This window comes from Styela clava, chromosome 12 (assembly GCF_964204865.1).
Source record: "Styela clava chromosome 12, kaStyClav1.hap1.2, whole genome shotgun sequence".
NCBI lineage: Eukaryota > Metazoa > Chordata > Ascidiacea > Stolidobranchia > Styelidae > Styela > Styela clava.
This window is the reverse complement of record NC_135261.1, coordinates 3,006,309-3,022,158: the sequence shown is the minus strand read 5'-3', so window position 1 is coordinate 3,022,158 and position 15,850 is coordinate 3,006,309. Positions and strand designations below refer to the sequence as shown.

At 36.0% G+C, this 15,850-nt stretch overlaps 2 protein-coding genes across 2 annotated transcripts; both read left to right on the top strand.

The window, feature by feature from the left end:
• Window positions 1-307: 307 nt before the first annotated feature.
• On the top strand, window positions 308-3,556 carry LOC144430728 (uncharacterized). The gene has a single exon (XM_078118774.1). The coding sequence runs from the start codon at window positions 353-355 to the stop codon at window positions 1,256-1,258; it is 906 nt and encodes a 301-aa protein (XP_077974900.1). The 5' UTR covers window positions 308-352; the 3' UTR covers window positions 1,259-3,556.
• Window positions 3,557-7,445: 3,889 nt separating this feature from the next.
• Window positions 7,446-13,178, top strand: LOC120329968 (uncharacterized). The gene is made up of 6 exons (XM_039396776.2): window positions 7,446-8,561; window positions 10,584-10,694; window positions 10,853-10,936; window positions 11,309-11,434; window positions 11,957-12,177; window positions 12,637-13,178. The coding sequence occupies exons 1-6, from the start codon at window positions 8,300-8,302 to the stop codon at window positions 12,820-12,822; spliced, it is 990 nt and encodes a 329-aa protein (XP_039252710.2). The 5' UTR covers window positions 7,446-8,299; the 3' UTR covers window positions 12,823-13,178.
• Window positions 13,179-15,850: the final 2,672 nt, after the last annotated feature.

Below are 15,850 nucleotides of genomic sequence, written 5' to 3'. Positions count from 1 at the left end.
GAAAATTGCGTGTCCATATATTTGTGCATTTTACATTTCATTTGAAAATTGCATCACCGTACGACTTGAATGAGAATTTTTTTTCGTCGATAGTTTGATAACAGTATATATAATATTGAATCATAACATTTTATTGTTTCTTCCATCTCGGCTTGGACGTTTTTTTTTCTTTGTAAAAGCTATCATTAGTAGGCCGTAAAACAAATTGTAATGCGAAAACCATGATTAAAATGCATGAATTGATTTTAAACGCGAGGTACATTTGATATTCAATAGGAAGTAAAAATAATTTATTTAGTATTCGCTCAACCGAAGGTAGACATAACTGCAATTATATTTCAAAGAACTGAAAATGGAAGTTTCAACAAATACTTCTGAAATAGAAGTTGAAGGTTTGGTGTTAAAAGGAGCCAGTTTGGCAATTTGGCTTTCATCAGTTTGCAGTTCGCTGGGATTTTTTGTGGCTACAAGTTACGTTATGGTAATGCTAATAATTGATTTGTGCAGAAACGAAGTTGGACCGAGCAGCACAAGTGAAAGTGTCGGGGAAAAAATGGGAAGATGGATTAAAATTTCACGATTAGTACTGGTCGCTGTTTGCAACATTTTCTACCTGACTAGTTGGCTAGGACATGTTTTGGTCGATCTTTACGGCCCGGAATTTTGTCATGCCTACGTCGTTTGGAAAATATTGATCAAATCGGGTGCTCCCATCTTCACCTATTTGACGGTTTGGCTTAGACATCGAATAATCCACAGCATTCCAGCCATGCAGCATGTAACTAATGGCGCTACTCGCGTCTTGAGTATAATTGTATTAGTCTTAGTTATTGTTGTTCCCTCTTTGAATAGATTACTTATCGTTCTCAACTGCGTAACCAACGTTACGCATATCGGATGCGATATAGTCGAATTGAGAATCCCAATTCAGATACCATTGATGTTATTTGGCGTATTCTCCATTGTGATGCATGTTATGATACTACGACTTTTTCTCCATCCGCTACGTCAGCATCAAAGAAACATTGGTAGAGCAGCTGACAATTTGACACCTTTGCTACAAAGAGCTTTTTTCACCACTCTGGTATGTTGTGTCAGTGATATTGCTGCTTCCGTGCTAATCGTTGCCGGATTGTTTGTTACAGACATAGCTATGCAAACTACGATTTTCATCAACATTTGGATGATTCTGATCAGCTTTCCGGAGTGGAAAACAACTCTTTTCCCTTTCATCTGTTTTACATCGGAAGTGAATTAAATGTAAATTTCACGCTTGTATATGAAAATGATCATGCACAAAGCATGTCGACAGCGTTGGCTTACTTTTATAATTGAACACGTAGTGGACCTATGGATCGTTTCACTATTATGTTGTTGTTCTTAAATAATTTCTATTTCCTCTTGTTGTTACTTAATTTCTCATTACATAATGGACCAATTGCTTTGAAATTTTCAGTGTTTAAAGATTGCAATTTTGCTAGAAGGCTATTACTTTTATTTAATATAAAATTTTCTATGAATCCCACGATATCTGATATTTCATCCAAAATTTCGCTGTATTATTTTTCACTCACGAGAACACGGTTTTTCAGCTTCGTTCAGGATACCGTATGATTTTCGATGGATTGATGGTAAAATATTTTGTCCTACATGTCCATATATTTGAGCATAACTCTCTTGTTTCTGATATGGATATAAAACTTCCAATTATTTTTTAATTGTACAGTTTTCAATTATTTTGGAAACATTGGACTCAAACTCTTTTCCGGAAAAAATTTAAATATGAATTTTCACCCATCAGCTGGAAGTTGTAATTATTATGGAGCCTATACAAGCCCACAACTGAGTGTTTCATGCCCGAGAACGTAATAACTATCAATTAAAGGAAAAATGTGTTCCCAACTACGATCCAATAGTTATAGAGGAGTTCCCAATCAAAATCGTCGATATGTATTTTAAACTGACCTCCGTCTCCTCATCCCAGTTCAATTAATTTGCTTCAGAAAACAAACTGTTGCAGGGGAAGATTGTCGTTTTGCATTCTGGAAAGCTAATCAGAAATCGTTTCTAATTGTACCATACTTGTGAAGAATTTTAGTCGATGTTAAAAAGGAGCAGCCACCTTCATAAATCAAAATATATGTCATATTCTGAGTCCTACAAATCTTTATATTTGACAAAAGGGCATGGCCGAAATAGATTTAGGATTACATTATATTATTATCACACACACACACACCTTTCTTTCCATCGCACCTGACCGCCTCCGCCAGTCCTTCACCCAAACAGGCACCGCGCGCGAACCCCAGCTTATTGTAAGATCTATCAACTGATCAAAATTGGGGCAACGCCTACAATGACGTCTTCTGTTCGATATACTGGGATTTGCAAAAGCACGCGCATGATTTTCCAAAACGTACTGTTTGTCTATTTATTTGGAAAGTACCTACAATTATCTGTATAAAATCTTACACAATGGTTACAAACAAATTCTCAGTCATGCAATAAGAATTGAAAATAAGAAATACAATCCTAATCAACACTCTTGATATGTATTTTTCCTTGATCTGAGTATGCAGGTCTTAGTGTCCTTCAGATTCCAAACTGTTACAGGGGAATATTGTCGTTTTCCACTCCGGAAAGCTCACCAAAATCATTAATAAGTTGATGAAGAATGTAGTGTGCATACTTGCATCTGCTGCAAATTTTCCGACAACAATAATTACAAGGGGAGCAGCAGTATCGCTTACACAGCATACTAAAGTTGTATAAAACGCCCTTTTTAACATAGGAGTCAAATTATCAGCGTTGCCACCCATATCTCTTTGATGAAGTCGCAAAGGATAAATAAACAATCAGTATCATGATCTGCGTTACTACAGATGAAACGTTAAAGATCAGAAATGGCAATAGAATTGGTATCTTTGATCCCACCATTCGACATCCATTTTCAGTAATTTTGTATTCAAAATTAATAAAGGAAACCAACCAATTTCCAACTAGACTCGCCGCAGCTAAGACAATTACCAATATGCTCGCAATGCGTGTTATTAAATTGGTTAAATGTTTGATCGCAGGAATGCTATAGATTATTCTTTGTCTGAGCCACACAGTAAAATAGCAAGTAAACAGTAGACAGGGGGGTAAGGTGATTGTTAAAACCTTGTAGATCTGACAGTATTCCGGGTAGTAAAGGTCGACTACGATAAGCAGCATCGAACCTGTCAAGAACCTAAGGTTGCAGAGGATGGCCAAAGATAATCGCGATACTTTAATCCATGCTTTAAATTTTTTTCCGATACTTTCATTGCTGTTAACACCGATTCCATTCACGAACATATCAATGATCAGCATTATCATTATGTATGTAGTAGCTGTAAAATATACCACCGGGATCGAAATTCTTAACGACGAAATTGCCAAAGATTCGCCATTCAGCACCTGGTTTCCTGGTTTTAGTTCCGAGTTGTTTGTTGAAAAATTCATCCCGGACTTTGACAAATATGTCTACTTAGCCTTTGTATATAGGCGTTACCCACGAATATGTCCAATCACTCTTCTATACACTGAAGTATACTAAGCATGAACCAGTCAATAGGCGTTATCACATAGTTTCTGAACTTTGCGTCGAAGATCAATTCATGCACTTTGAGTATCAATTCTACGTAAATGATTATTATTATTTACATTAATAACAACTCAAATCCCATTAAATGTTGAACATCTCAACTCACAATTTAAATGTTATCTAATGCAATGCGTCCCTGTTACCTGTGCTACCCTAGGGCAAGTGATTGGTTTAGCACCTTGTATTCAGAAACATTTATTGGATTTCAAAAAATACTTATTAATATGAATAAATAATCTTTAATCTGATATTGATGACCAATTTGCTTGTACTGATCTAGGACGCGACGTACATGAAAATATAACTTACGCCGAGCCGACGTACCGGGTTATGTTCAATATACCTTGCACGGATATCTGAAACAGACATATCTATTAATGGTGCAGATCAGAGATGAATTTTTAAACAAATAAATCATAATATTTTACGATTTTTTATTATTATGAGTAATTTTTATGGTCGTTAAAGTTTGGAATACTTGCATCAATTCGTTCCTAATTATGGAGGAAATTATGCAGGAAATTTCGCCGTAGGAAATGTCGCCGCATAGGAAAAATAGCCATATGAAAAATCGCCTTATTTGAAAATAATTCGTTATTTAATAGCATACCCTAGTCCTATAAACCTAACTGTTTTAATCACAAATACTCGTTTTACAGCAAAATGCTATTGCGGAAATTTTTCGACTCCATACTCTAGTTATACCATCCCGGATTTTAATACCTTCGAGTGTTGCTGTACCAAACTTGTCTAGATCTTTGGGAGACTATTGTTTCAGCGGCACCTTCAAAGCCCGAGATTATAGATAGGTACATATCCCTAATCCTCGGAGTCTTCACATTTGAGAAATGGACATGAAGTTTATTTCAGATGAACAATTAGTAGGCCATGCTGTTAAGTGTTAATTTTCTAGAAATTATCCGCCTCGCAATTAGAACATACAATTAAACTAAATAAATCGAAAACGCATCTCATCGTGAATCATCCCAATCGGCTGTGTCATTTTTGTACTTAATAATCGACTTACAATTATACGCTCGTAAATACACGAATGACAATCTCGAACCTCCCCTCACCCAAATCAAATTAACTATCATGGGATGAATGTAAACGGACAACATACAAATTAGTAAAGCATACTTTATAAAATTCATCGCGCTACATTACCACAATGTTTATAGAGTCTTCTTAACAGGCAACACTGATTGGCCGGGCTGAACGATTAACAGTTGACCCTGGTATTTTGCAAAATTGCAAACAGACCGCTGATGTCATAAGCACTCAATAAATCTTGTTTTCGTGCTTAATTCGAATAAATATACGGCATCGAGTTTAGACTTATCATTTATTGTTCATGTAAATATACCACACTGTAAAAAGCAGTTTATGCTGATGATCATGGTCGTGGTTCTAAAGCAAACATGGTATGCAAGTATGTTTTTCTATGTTACTTAACACTGGGCCTCAAAACACTGGCCAGTAAGACCAAAAACATTAAACAAAGAGATACACATTTTATTATAAAAATTCCTGATGTAATTATCGCTACTTGCACAAAATTTATTTTAACAAACTGACAGAACTACATTACAAAAACTTGCAACTATTAGTATGGTGCATGTTATGATATTAAAATATGCGTATCGCAAATTTTCAACAGGGTGTACATTGCCAGAATATATTGAAAAAATATACTACAGGCATGGAATGAAAGTTAACGGCATATATCAATGTTACAAAAACATCTAATAATCTGGAATGTATAAATTAATATATTATTCATTTGACTTGAGCTCTTGCTGCAGTTTTTTGATAATTTTATTCTCCTCGTTATCCTCCTTTTAGTCTCCTCGTTTGCGTGAATATTTAATTTTATATTGGGAAAAAGTTTCAAAATTTTAAAAGCGACATTGTGCCAAGATGGGGAATTATATTTCAAGCAGTCAACTTTATCTGTCAGAAAAGTAACTGACGTACATATATTATGGAAGGCATTAATATGGGCGCGAAATATAGTTTCTATCTCGCGCAAAATTACGATTGCTTTTTTTGGATGGGTGGCATGAATATTGGGTGAAACTGTCAATTGTTAAATTTTTATCGTGTGTGTAGGACCGAAAAAGAGTTAGTAACGATTGTGGGAATTCATCGGGATTGACACTTTCCATAGAAACAAACAAACAATTTGAACCCCGTGTCGCTATAGAGTTCCGCCGGAAACATCAATGCTAACTTTTCACTGTTGGATATCATTAAAATTACAATTAAGTTTTATCAACGAGAACGTAGAAGACATGATGGCGTCGCTAGATCAGTAAATATTTTACATTTTCCGACGCAAAGGAATCGAAATATCCTACCAATAAGTTGATAAGAGCTGTAACACCAGTCGCAGCGACCGGTCTTTAAATTTTGTACGTTATAATGTACACCTTGTACGCTTCGATAAAATCCATTAGGCCGCACAATGTGCAAGCCATGAGATCGTTTACATTCTGTAATTTCGGGCATTTCATCATCTTCTGGAATGATTAATGTAAAGCGCAGGCTTTAAACGTTCGACATGGTGTGAACAGTCATTATGATACCAGTTCAAATAATACCTGCTTTAAACGTATGCTTTTGGCTGATGACGTTTCACATTTGCGAGGGAAAGCGATATGTGTTTTTCGTTCATTTCAGAGCTGCTACGTTGCAACGTAATGCGTAACGAAGTCATTAGGGAACCTCGTTGTTTAACTCAAGTTGGCGCAGCAGACATGTGAAGAATTGGAGAACAATGAATAAAATAGTTTATACAATTTTACTGGTGAACGATAAATCCAATCTAATGGTACCATTCGAAAGCTATCTCCAACCTCTACAAATGTGTCGATATCATATAGGTCAAAACAAGAACAAATCGAAGTATTTGTCATTTAATTCAAAAGCTTTACAAAAAAATTTTATCTCCATCTTATAATTATAATTAGTCTTCTATATTTTCACTCAAACAATATAAAACTTGTCTGAATATAATATCAGGCTCGTGAGATATGAGGTTTCAAAGTTGCATAACTCACACGGGATGATAAGATAACTATCGCAACTTTTACGAGATCGCACGATATGAGTATTATTCCACTAGGCAAATGGCAAAAGAAAAAATACTGAACTTACTAGAATAAAATGCAAAACAGAAACCAATCTCCAAACAAAATGACGAAAGAAACCTGATCAGCAGACTGACGAAGCTAAAACAAACCGAGGCTGACGCGTTCCCGCGATTCGCCGGACACAAAATGGCGTCCACTATAGCATCATTGCACTCGTGTCTCCACTTGGTTTATTGTCACTTTGGTTAACAGCATTTCTAAGTGCCTAAGAAAATGCCAACAGAGCGCTAACCCCGTTTAAAAATTGAAGCGACGTTTATTTTTAATAGTATATGTAACCTTATATTGATTGCGATTTTTTAATTTATAAATAGAAGATTGCAATAAATTAAAATTAATTATGCGATGTCATTGTTTTTTTTTGTATAATGAACGTCACGCGTGACCGCTAATCCGATTAAGATTCGAAACTGAGTCACGACACGACTTCTCGCGTTGGCTATATTTCTATAAATATTGGAATATCGGTAGATTTTTGGGCATAAAAACGACACAATAGAAACTCTATTAGTGCAGTTTAATATCGATTGTATTAATGCACCTCGTTGGCTAAAGTTTCAAGGCTCGAAGATAGATGTCTGTTATTATCAATAATTTCGTGGGTGTGAACTGTGAACACGAAAACGCAAAGAATGAGCAGAGTTGGTAAAACCTTGGACCACAACTGAGGAAAGTCGTCATTTCAGTGCAGGTGTTAGAATTTTCGAATCTTTCCATTTCCAATTTTTGACTCTAAACAAGACTTGGTGAAGGGATTCTCAACAGTGTTATTGCTGAATAACGACGTTGTTTGTGACAATTTTAATTGGGATTTGAGAGTTTCAACGATAGGGGTTACGTAATTCCTAGTTATAACTTAATACGCTACGACTTTTTTAAGGATAGAATTTACATATTTATCAGGGAGGAGAGGAAAGCCGATAAGACGGCTTAACTATATGGCAAACAACGGCCTCTCGTCCGGTTGCCAATCCACGTCGTGTATGGGATTAGTTTTTTTTTTTTTTTGGAGCATGGACTTGATGGTGGAGGAAGCCGTAACCGACCAGCGATTACGTGAACCGCCCTACGGCGACGAGGAGTACAGCGATCTTCTCGCACATAACTATCCCAGCATTGGATTCAAACATGCGAACCCACGCAGAGTAATCAGAGGTGCGGTGACAAGCGTATTCCTAACGCTTAGCACGACGCGCCACACCGCCACGAAATCATTGTTGCTGTTAAACTCATTTGATTGCCATTAAATTGTGAAAGACTAGACTATGTCAATTTATAAAGAGAACTGGGCGAGGAGAACAGTCAGGTTCAGCTTAAAATGGATAAAAATTCTGGGAATATACATTTTGTGTTTGTTTGTGACGATTTTAATCCACTGCAGACGAAACTAATTTTAAAAGTTATGTCTATAGAGTCAAATACCTTTTCGCCTTCAAAAACATACTTTATAAGTTTATATGAACACATTTACACTTCTCTTCATTCAGTTACTACTTAACTACACTGAAACCTCGGGATGAGAATCATAATCATTTTTATCTTAATCTACATCATCACCTCATCTTGGTGTCAAGATGAAACAGTGTTTCACTGCTCTACCAAGCCTGGATGCCAGATCGCACAATGTGATCCGGTTTCTGTAGGATGGGACAGACCAGGCTTCGACATTGATGAACATCTGCATAACAAAGAGTTTCCAATTACGTGCAAATCCCAGAATACGGCACAACCTGAGAATGATGCCAACCTGTTTCCTTTAGTATCCAGGAATACTTTAGGTACTTTGGTTTTATTTAGTTTGATGATTTTTAATTACTTGACCCCAAAAACGAGTAAAGCAAACTTGCTAAATATGATCGAGTCTTACATTTTAGACTTTTGACATTGAATCGATATATTACGTTTATTGATGATAAAAGCATCAGTCTATGTCTTTATTGTGTACTCATTTATCATAGGCCTACACTTAAATGTATAATATGGATTATCTTATGGTATTTACAGGTCAGGTGGCTGCCACATTTGCAATGCTAAAAAAGACCCGACGTTATAAGGTCGAATACAACTAGAGAATGAAATTTATCCACAATTTCTTATGAAATAATGTATTTCTCTGATTACTTTTTAGATTTTTTAAGTCTATTTATCACAACATTTCAACCTTTTTCCAGAGAAACTCATAAATTCTCAAATTGGATTGGTATACTCAATTACCGACCGTAGCATTACCAATCAACTATTTAAGCCCTCGTTGTTTACTTGTCAGTTCAATTCGTGTGTTTAAATCGTTCAAAACAATTTGTATATAATCTGATATGTAGTAAGTTTTTGAAGAGCCCAATTTGGAGCTCCAGAAGTCTGTGCACCAAGATGGCGCACAACCTGAATCTAGTATGTGTACACAGGGGTGGCCAACCTTTCACATACCATGCGCCACGTTTTAAACATAATGTTTCAGATGCGCCGTAAATCTCTTGTATTCCCACGCCTAATGTCCGCTTCTTGTTGAAATTATTTAAATTTATAATTCACACACATATATACAAACGTATATGTAGTTTTTTACAACTTCACATGAATAGAAATTAAGCAAGGAAGTATAATAAATAAAACTGATCAATTTTATTTAGGTACCGCCTTTATGAGACTTTTGCTGCTGTTTTACTTTCGCCAGTTTTTTTTATTCTTGGAGTTAAGTTTGTTACTGAGAGAGCAGTTGCATTCTTCAAATTTAAATCTGTAAGTCTTGACCTCGCTTTGCTTTTAATTAGTTTCATGGCAGAAAATGTTTGTTCACATCTATATGTCGTTCCGAAACGACATATAAAACCCTGGGTAAATTTTCTCAGTTCTGGAAAATTTTCACGGGGTAACGATTGCCAGAACTTGATCATGTCAGATGCACTTGGGACTGAAGAAAGCTCATCAAATTTAATTTTCAATGATGGATGAGTTTCCAAGTCAATTAGTCCCAATTGTATATTGCTTGGCATCGATTAAGAAGTAAAGTTAGGCGTAATATTGTGACAACAGGCCTTTAGTATCAATATCTACTCTACTCTACCCTCGATTCTAATTGGCCTTTGCTAATCAGCTGTTTGGCCTAGCGTCGCGTGATTTTACTTCAGGCTTCTTCGAGATTAGTACTTGCGTCACAGCAAGCGATTTTACGGTTCGCTTTTGTTGACAACGGTCATTTGAAGTTTGGTTGAAAAAGGTGGTATTTAGGGGTCATTTTCAGCATGTTGTGGGTTGATTTATAATAAATTTTTTGGGCTTGGGCAATTCAACTGGTTGTTCAATGGTTATTGGGAGATATTTGGGAAGTCTGGGCAATGGAAAATCCATGTTTTCAAGCTGATAAATGACGATTTTCTATTTTTCCAGAAGTTCTGAACTTTTTACTTCAGTAGGGAAAAAATAGTAAATTTTACTAATTTTTGCTAAAAGTCTAGAATGAATGTCATAAAGTCCGTCCAAAAGCTAACGCCGATCATCGCCTGTTGTTTCTAATTCCAACAAGCCGTAAGTGGGCAACGTGGAGTTAGGAGAATAGATTTTAGGTACAATCAAAAGTCACCATGTAAATCGCAAAAAACGGCTTGGCGTGGTGAAGCCAAGTGCAATTAACAATTTTGGCATGAAAAGGGTTAAAGATGCAATGCGCCACCTCTAATCATGCAATGGGCCACGTTTGGCGCATGCGCCATAGATTGGCCACCCCTGGTGTACGATGTCATAGTTCAGGTTGTGCGCCATCTTGGTACACATACTTTGGGAGCGCCTACAACTTCATACAGATATTGGAAGTATCAAATCAGAATTGAAAGAGCTGCGAGGAAAAAATGAGATTGATGAACTTCGGAAGATAAATGCAGAACAGTCATCTGAGATCAGAGAGTTGAGGAAAGGTTGGTGAATGTTGTTTATATAAAATACTGATTATTAGTGCAAGGATTCTCAACAGTACCATAACGTATGGAAACGAATCTATCTCTAATTCAAAACACTTTTTGAATTATTCACATGCGATTATTAACGTACATAAACATGATATTTCCATTTTTAGATTTGATTGAAGTTCAAGAAAAGAATGATAAATTGGAGAAAGAAATGAATAAACAACAGAAAACAAATAATGCGTTGAAGAAAGGTAGTAACTGTTACTTTACACTTTTGAAGCATTATCGTTGTTTCAGAAGTTTGAAGTTATAATAGAATAAATCGGCTAGATGCACATACCCCACCCACATGAACATAATAAGTTGGTGAAAAAAAAGTCCCAGGTCATTTGGAATATACTTTAGACAGAACATATCTTGAAGCAAAGCGTACGAAACTTTTGAGTATCATTATACACAAGCAGAAGTTCAAGTGTTTGTCTTTGTTATCAATGAATTTCTGATTCCGGGTCACTCTGTATTATTATAATGTAAACAAAGAAGAAGTAAATGATTTGACTTTGTAAAGTTGAATTGGGAAATAAATGATACCGAATTTTTCATCTGATTATTGTTATTTTTAGCGATATCTCGAATTGAACAAAAAGTGGTTGAAACGGAGAAGCCTTCGCATCTTCAAACTACATCAAGACAGATCACCAGACCAACAACAAGGACTCGAACAACATTAAAACCAACTCCTCCTCCAGGTGAAAGATAAATAAAATATTATTCGGATTGTTATCATTTCAACATAAATTGAAGCAAAAAATATGAAGCTGGTGCTATAGGTTCAGTGTACGTTCAGTATATTCAAGTCATGTTGGATGCCATTAAAGGTTCTGGAATATTCTTCAGATCTTTTGTACAAATCGCTCGTCAAGAACAACACCCCCGCCAACGCTTAAAATAGGAAAAAAAATAATTATCCAGTATGGATCATGGTTAGAAATGTATATTGCGCTGGAAACTCTAACCCTAACTGGATAATCACTATTGGCAGGGGCTTTGTATACAAAATATCCTATTCTTCTTCCTAAATGCATTTCATCGGATACTTCCGAGTTGCTAGTTTCGGCCCAACCTATTCAGCCAATTTTTATTAATAAACGTTGCAGTACGACTAGGTTCGGGTGTACCTGGTGCTTCTTGGTTTCGAGAGTCACTTACCGTTTTATCTAAATTGCTTCTTAATGTACTTCCATGTCAAAGAATCATTCACTCTATTTCAGAAAACTGCAAATTGAAGATTGGAAATATCTGTTATTTTGCTGTGGTGAACCCAATTGCAGTCAACTACAACGAAGCATTTCAGATCTGCCAGAAACGTAACGCAAATGTTGGTTTGATCCGGAATAAAGAGTCTTACAATGCAATTGTAAATTATTTCAGAAATATCTTATATGATTGGCCATGGATCAATATATGGACAGGAATCCGCTTTGATCCAACGGTTAGTGTTCTATGGATGTTCTATTTATACTCGTACAACACGGGGATCTGTTGTTAGACGAGTGAAGAGAGTGAAGGCCGCAAATACACTTCAACAGCAAAAGTTTTAAATTGGTAATCAAGCGTTATTAGAAGGACTGGCTGAAAAAAAAACACCTACCCAAAAGTATATCATGAAGTTATGTGAGCCAATTGAATTAGGAGTATGCTAACTGTGTGGTTTCTTCTTGTTCAATACTGTAGATTCGATCTATTAACATCAGAGTTCTGTGGTATTTTTGAAAAGCCCATACAGAGATATATTCCATTAAATACATTAGTTTTACAATAAATAGGAAGTCGCGGGAAAGTCATTCCCAAGCCGCAAGAACATGGAGTTTTACTTGCGAGCATATGTGTAGTCAATTAAGAATAATTCAATAATATTATTATTGAGATAATTTTTATATTTTCTTCTCAGACTCGTGCCGTCACACCTAAAGATTCATTCATTAAATGGTTCTCAGGTTTTCCACATACCGGAATTCATTATAAAGATTACACAAATGTTTATCTGTATGTTCATTCCAACCATAGATTGCTAGGTATGGGCAATGCTCCTCCTACACGGGAGTTTTATAGAGTTATTTGTGAGATCCAGATCTGATGAAACGTCGTTCTGGTTGAGGTTCTCTGGATCATTAAATCATTGAATTCGAGTTTAAACAATTGACATATAATCATTCATTCAAATTTTAATTAAAAATAGCAAACATTTTCAAACAGTCATATTGTTTTATATGTTAGATTATTTTGACCACGTCGTACCAACTTTTTTGAATTATGAAGGTGGAGATGGAAAATTTAGAGGTTTCAAACTCTCAATCCATCTAATTTTAGAAATTCAAAAACAAAAAATATCACGAATTTGCCTCATCACTTCGAAATAAATTCAGCTTCCATGTGACATTTTTTATTTTGTTATCACGCCTGTTCCTCAAGGGATGTAGCAAGAATAATTCGGGTTCGCTGGGTTATGATAGTTTATCTAATTATAATACAGCTGATAATGTATCTCTTTTTAATGGTTAGATAAACAAGAGAGCAATGCTCAAATATATGGACACGCAGAACAATTTCTCACAAATCTTGGTGGTGACTTACCAGTACCTGTATCGGGGACAGAGGTACCGTGACGGTACAGGGACTGTCATAGATATTTTAGGTCATGTGACAATGATCCATTTTTCTTGATTATATTGAAACATTAATTGAAATATCTCGTGATATGAGTCAACATTGTACCGTATTAACGGATCAGGTACCGAACCACAGTCAAACATTTCACATAAAAACGTTCCTAAATAACATGAGTCAACTTAACATCAACTGAATCGGGTTACAAATTTTGGTAAAGTGACTGTCATAGCCGTTTAGGGCTGATGAACAATTCAACTACACGGAAAACTAACCAGGTCTATCTGTAGTCGAGTTGTCCGTGTGTCTGCATCCCATTTCACAAGTCCCGTGACAATGATCTACTCTTCTCCATTCAATTACAACATGAATTGAAATACTAAGTAATTCGTTTCATTCCCTTCTACATTACTGGAACAAAATTTTAAAACCAAGCCCCGCTTTTACCAGACAGCTACGAGTTAGTTCAGTGTCACCGCGCTGTGCTACGGTACCGGAACTGCCCTCTCTTTAGAAGTTCCCATCTTGTGACAGCGTGAATTAAAATTGCAAGACTGTCCGACTCACAACTGTAGTAATACCAACGATCCGAGTCACTACTGTAATATAACACCAAGTACGCGCTATTCACCATTCCTCAAATCTTAGCAAAGCAAGGATTCCATTACGAGCCACAGACGTTCGATGGCACGTGGTCAAAAGACATGAAGAGGAGTGCCAGCATATGCGTCCACAGAACGTTCGGTGACGTCATAGCAAGCAAAAACAAATCTCACAGAGCCACCAGAAATATTTGAAATAAATAAAAGTAATAGCCTTCTGGAGAAAAATTTCATCTTTAACCACTGAAAATTTCAAAGCAAATGGTCCAGTAATCAAAGAGAAAAGCGACTTTTTATTTAGATTTTCCACTAGGTGTCCAAAAAGTGTCAAAGAACAACAACATAATATTGAAACGATCCATAGGTCCACCACGTGTCCAATAATAAGAAGTGAAACATATTTTAAGGGACGCATAAGTTGTTATTACATCGCCCCAACAGAAACTTATAGAAGAAATAAAGTAAATTGTATCGAACAGACATACACACAGACAGACAGACAAATACCTATCAACATACTTACCGATTAAAATCGATAAGTAATAATCTTTAATCTGATATTGATGACCAAATTGCTTGTACTGATCTAGGACGTGACGTACAGGAACCTATACCTTACGCCAAGACGACGTACCAGGTTATGGGTGCTCCAGAAGTATGCGCACCAAGATGTCGCACAACCTGAATCCTAACCGGTACGGGTTATGTTCAATATACCTTGCACTGATATCTGAAATAGACATATCTATTAATGATGATGAATTTTTCAACAAATAAATCATAATATTTCACGATTTTTTATTATTATGTGTGATTTTTATGGTTATTAACGTTTGGAATACTTGCATCAATTCGTTCCTAATTATGGTTCCAGGAAAATTCGCCGCAGGAAATCTCGCCGTAGGAAAGAGCATACCCTAACCATATAAATCAAATTGTTTTAATCACAAATACTTGTTTTACAGCAAAATGCTATTGCGGGCATTTTTCGACTTCATACTTTAGTCATACCATCCCATATTTTAATACCTTCGAGTGTTGTTGTACCAAACTTGTTTAGATCTTTTGGCGACTATTGTTTCAGCGGCACCTTCAAAGCACGAGATTATAGATAGGTACATATACCTAATCTTTACATCTGAGAAATACCAATGGAGTTTATTTCAGAGAGACAAGTGGAACAATTAGTAGGCCATGCTGTTAAGTGTTAATTATCTAGAAATTAACCGCCTCACAATTGAAACATACAATTAAACTAAATGTAGTGAAACCATTCGAGGAAAACTCATTTAGACTGTTTTCTAGGCTTTTATTAACTCAAAGATTACTACTATACTAAAACAAGAAAAGGAACAAGTCACAAGATGTAGCAATCCTGACGTACGCTAACCAAATAAAACCTTCGCATAGCCACGAGACTATTAGCGATGGTGCCACGTTGGCCACATTAGGTGGCGCTAATTCAATTTCATCACACTAAATAAATCGAAAATCTCATCGTGAATTATCCCAATCGGTTGTGTCATTTTTGTACTTAATGATCGACTTACAATAATACGCTCGTAAATACCCAATTTATAAAATTCATTGCGCGACATTACCACAATGTGTATGGAGCCTCCTCAGGCAACACTGATTGGCTGAGCTGAACTTTTAACAGTTGACCCTGGTATTCTGCAAGATTGTCATAATGTCTGATGCCGTCATAAGCACTCAATAAATCTTGCTTTCGCGCTTAACTCGAATAAATATACGTCATCGAGTTTAGACTTATCAATTATTGTTCAAGTAAATATACCACACTGTAAAAACTGTTCAATTCAAAGGTGTATTATTCCTAGTGTTTGGTGGACTAGGAACAAAATAAAATCCCGACTATTTTGTAGCAATAATATC

Excerpts from the sequence above, each read along its gene's own strand:
- LOC120329968 (XM_039396776.2), top strand. The coding sequence starts at position 8,300 with ATGAGAATCATAATCATTTTTATCTTAATCTACATCATCACCTCATCT. Across the intron at positions 11,435-11,956 it reads AAAACCAACTCCTCCTCCAG|AAAACTGCAAATTGAAGATT; the intron begins GTGAAAGATAAA and ends ACTCTATTTCAG. Across the intron at positions 12,178-12,636 it reads GAATCCGCTTTGATCCAACG|ACTCGTGCCGTCACACCTAA; the intron begins GTTAGTGTTCTA and ends TTTTCTTCTCAG.
- LOC144430728 (XM_078118774.1), top strand. The coding sequence starts at position 353 with ATGGAAGTTTCAACAAATACTTCTGAAATAGAAGTTGAAGGTTTGGTG.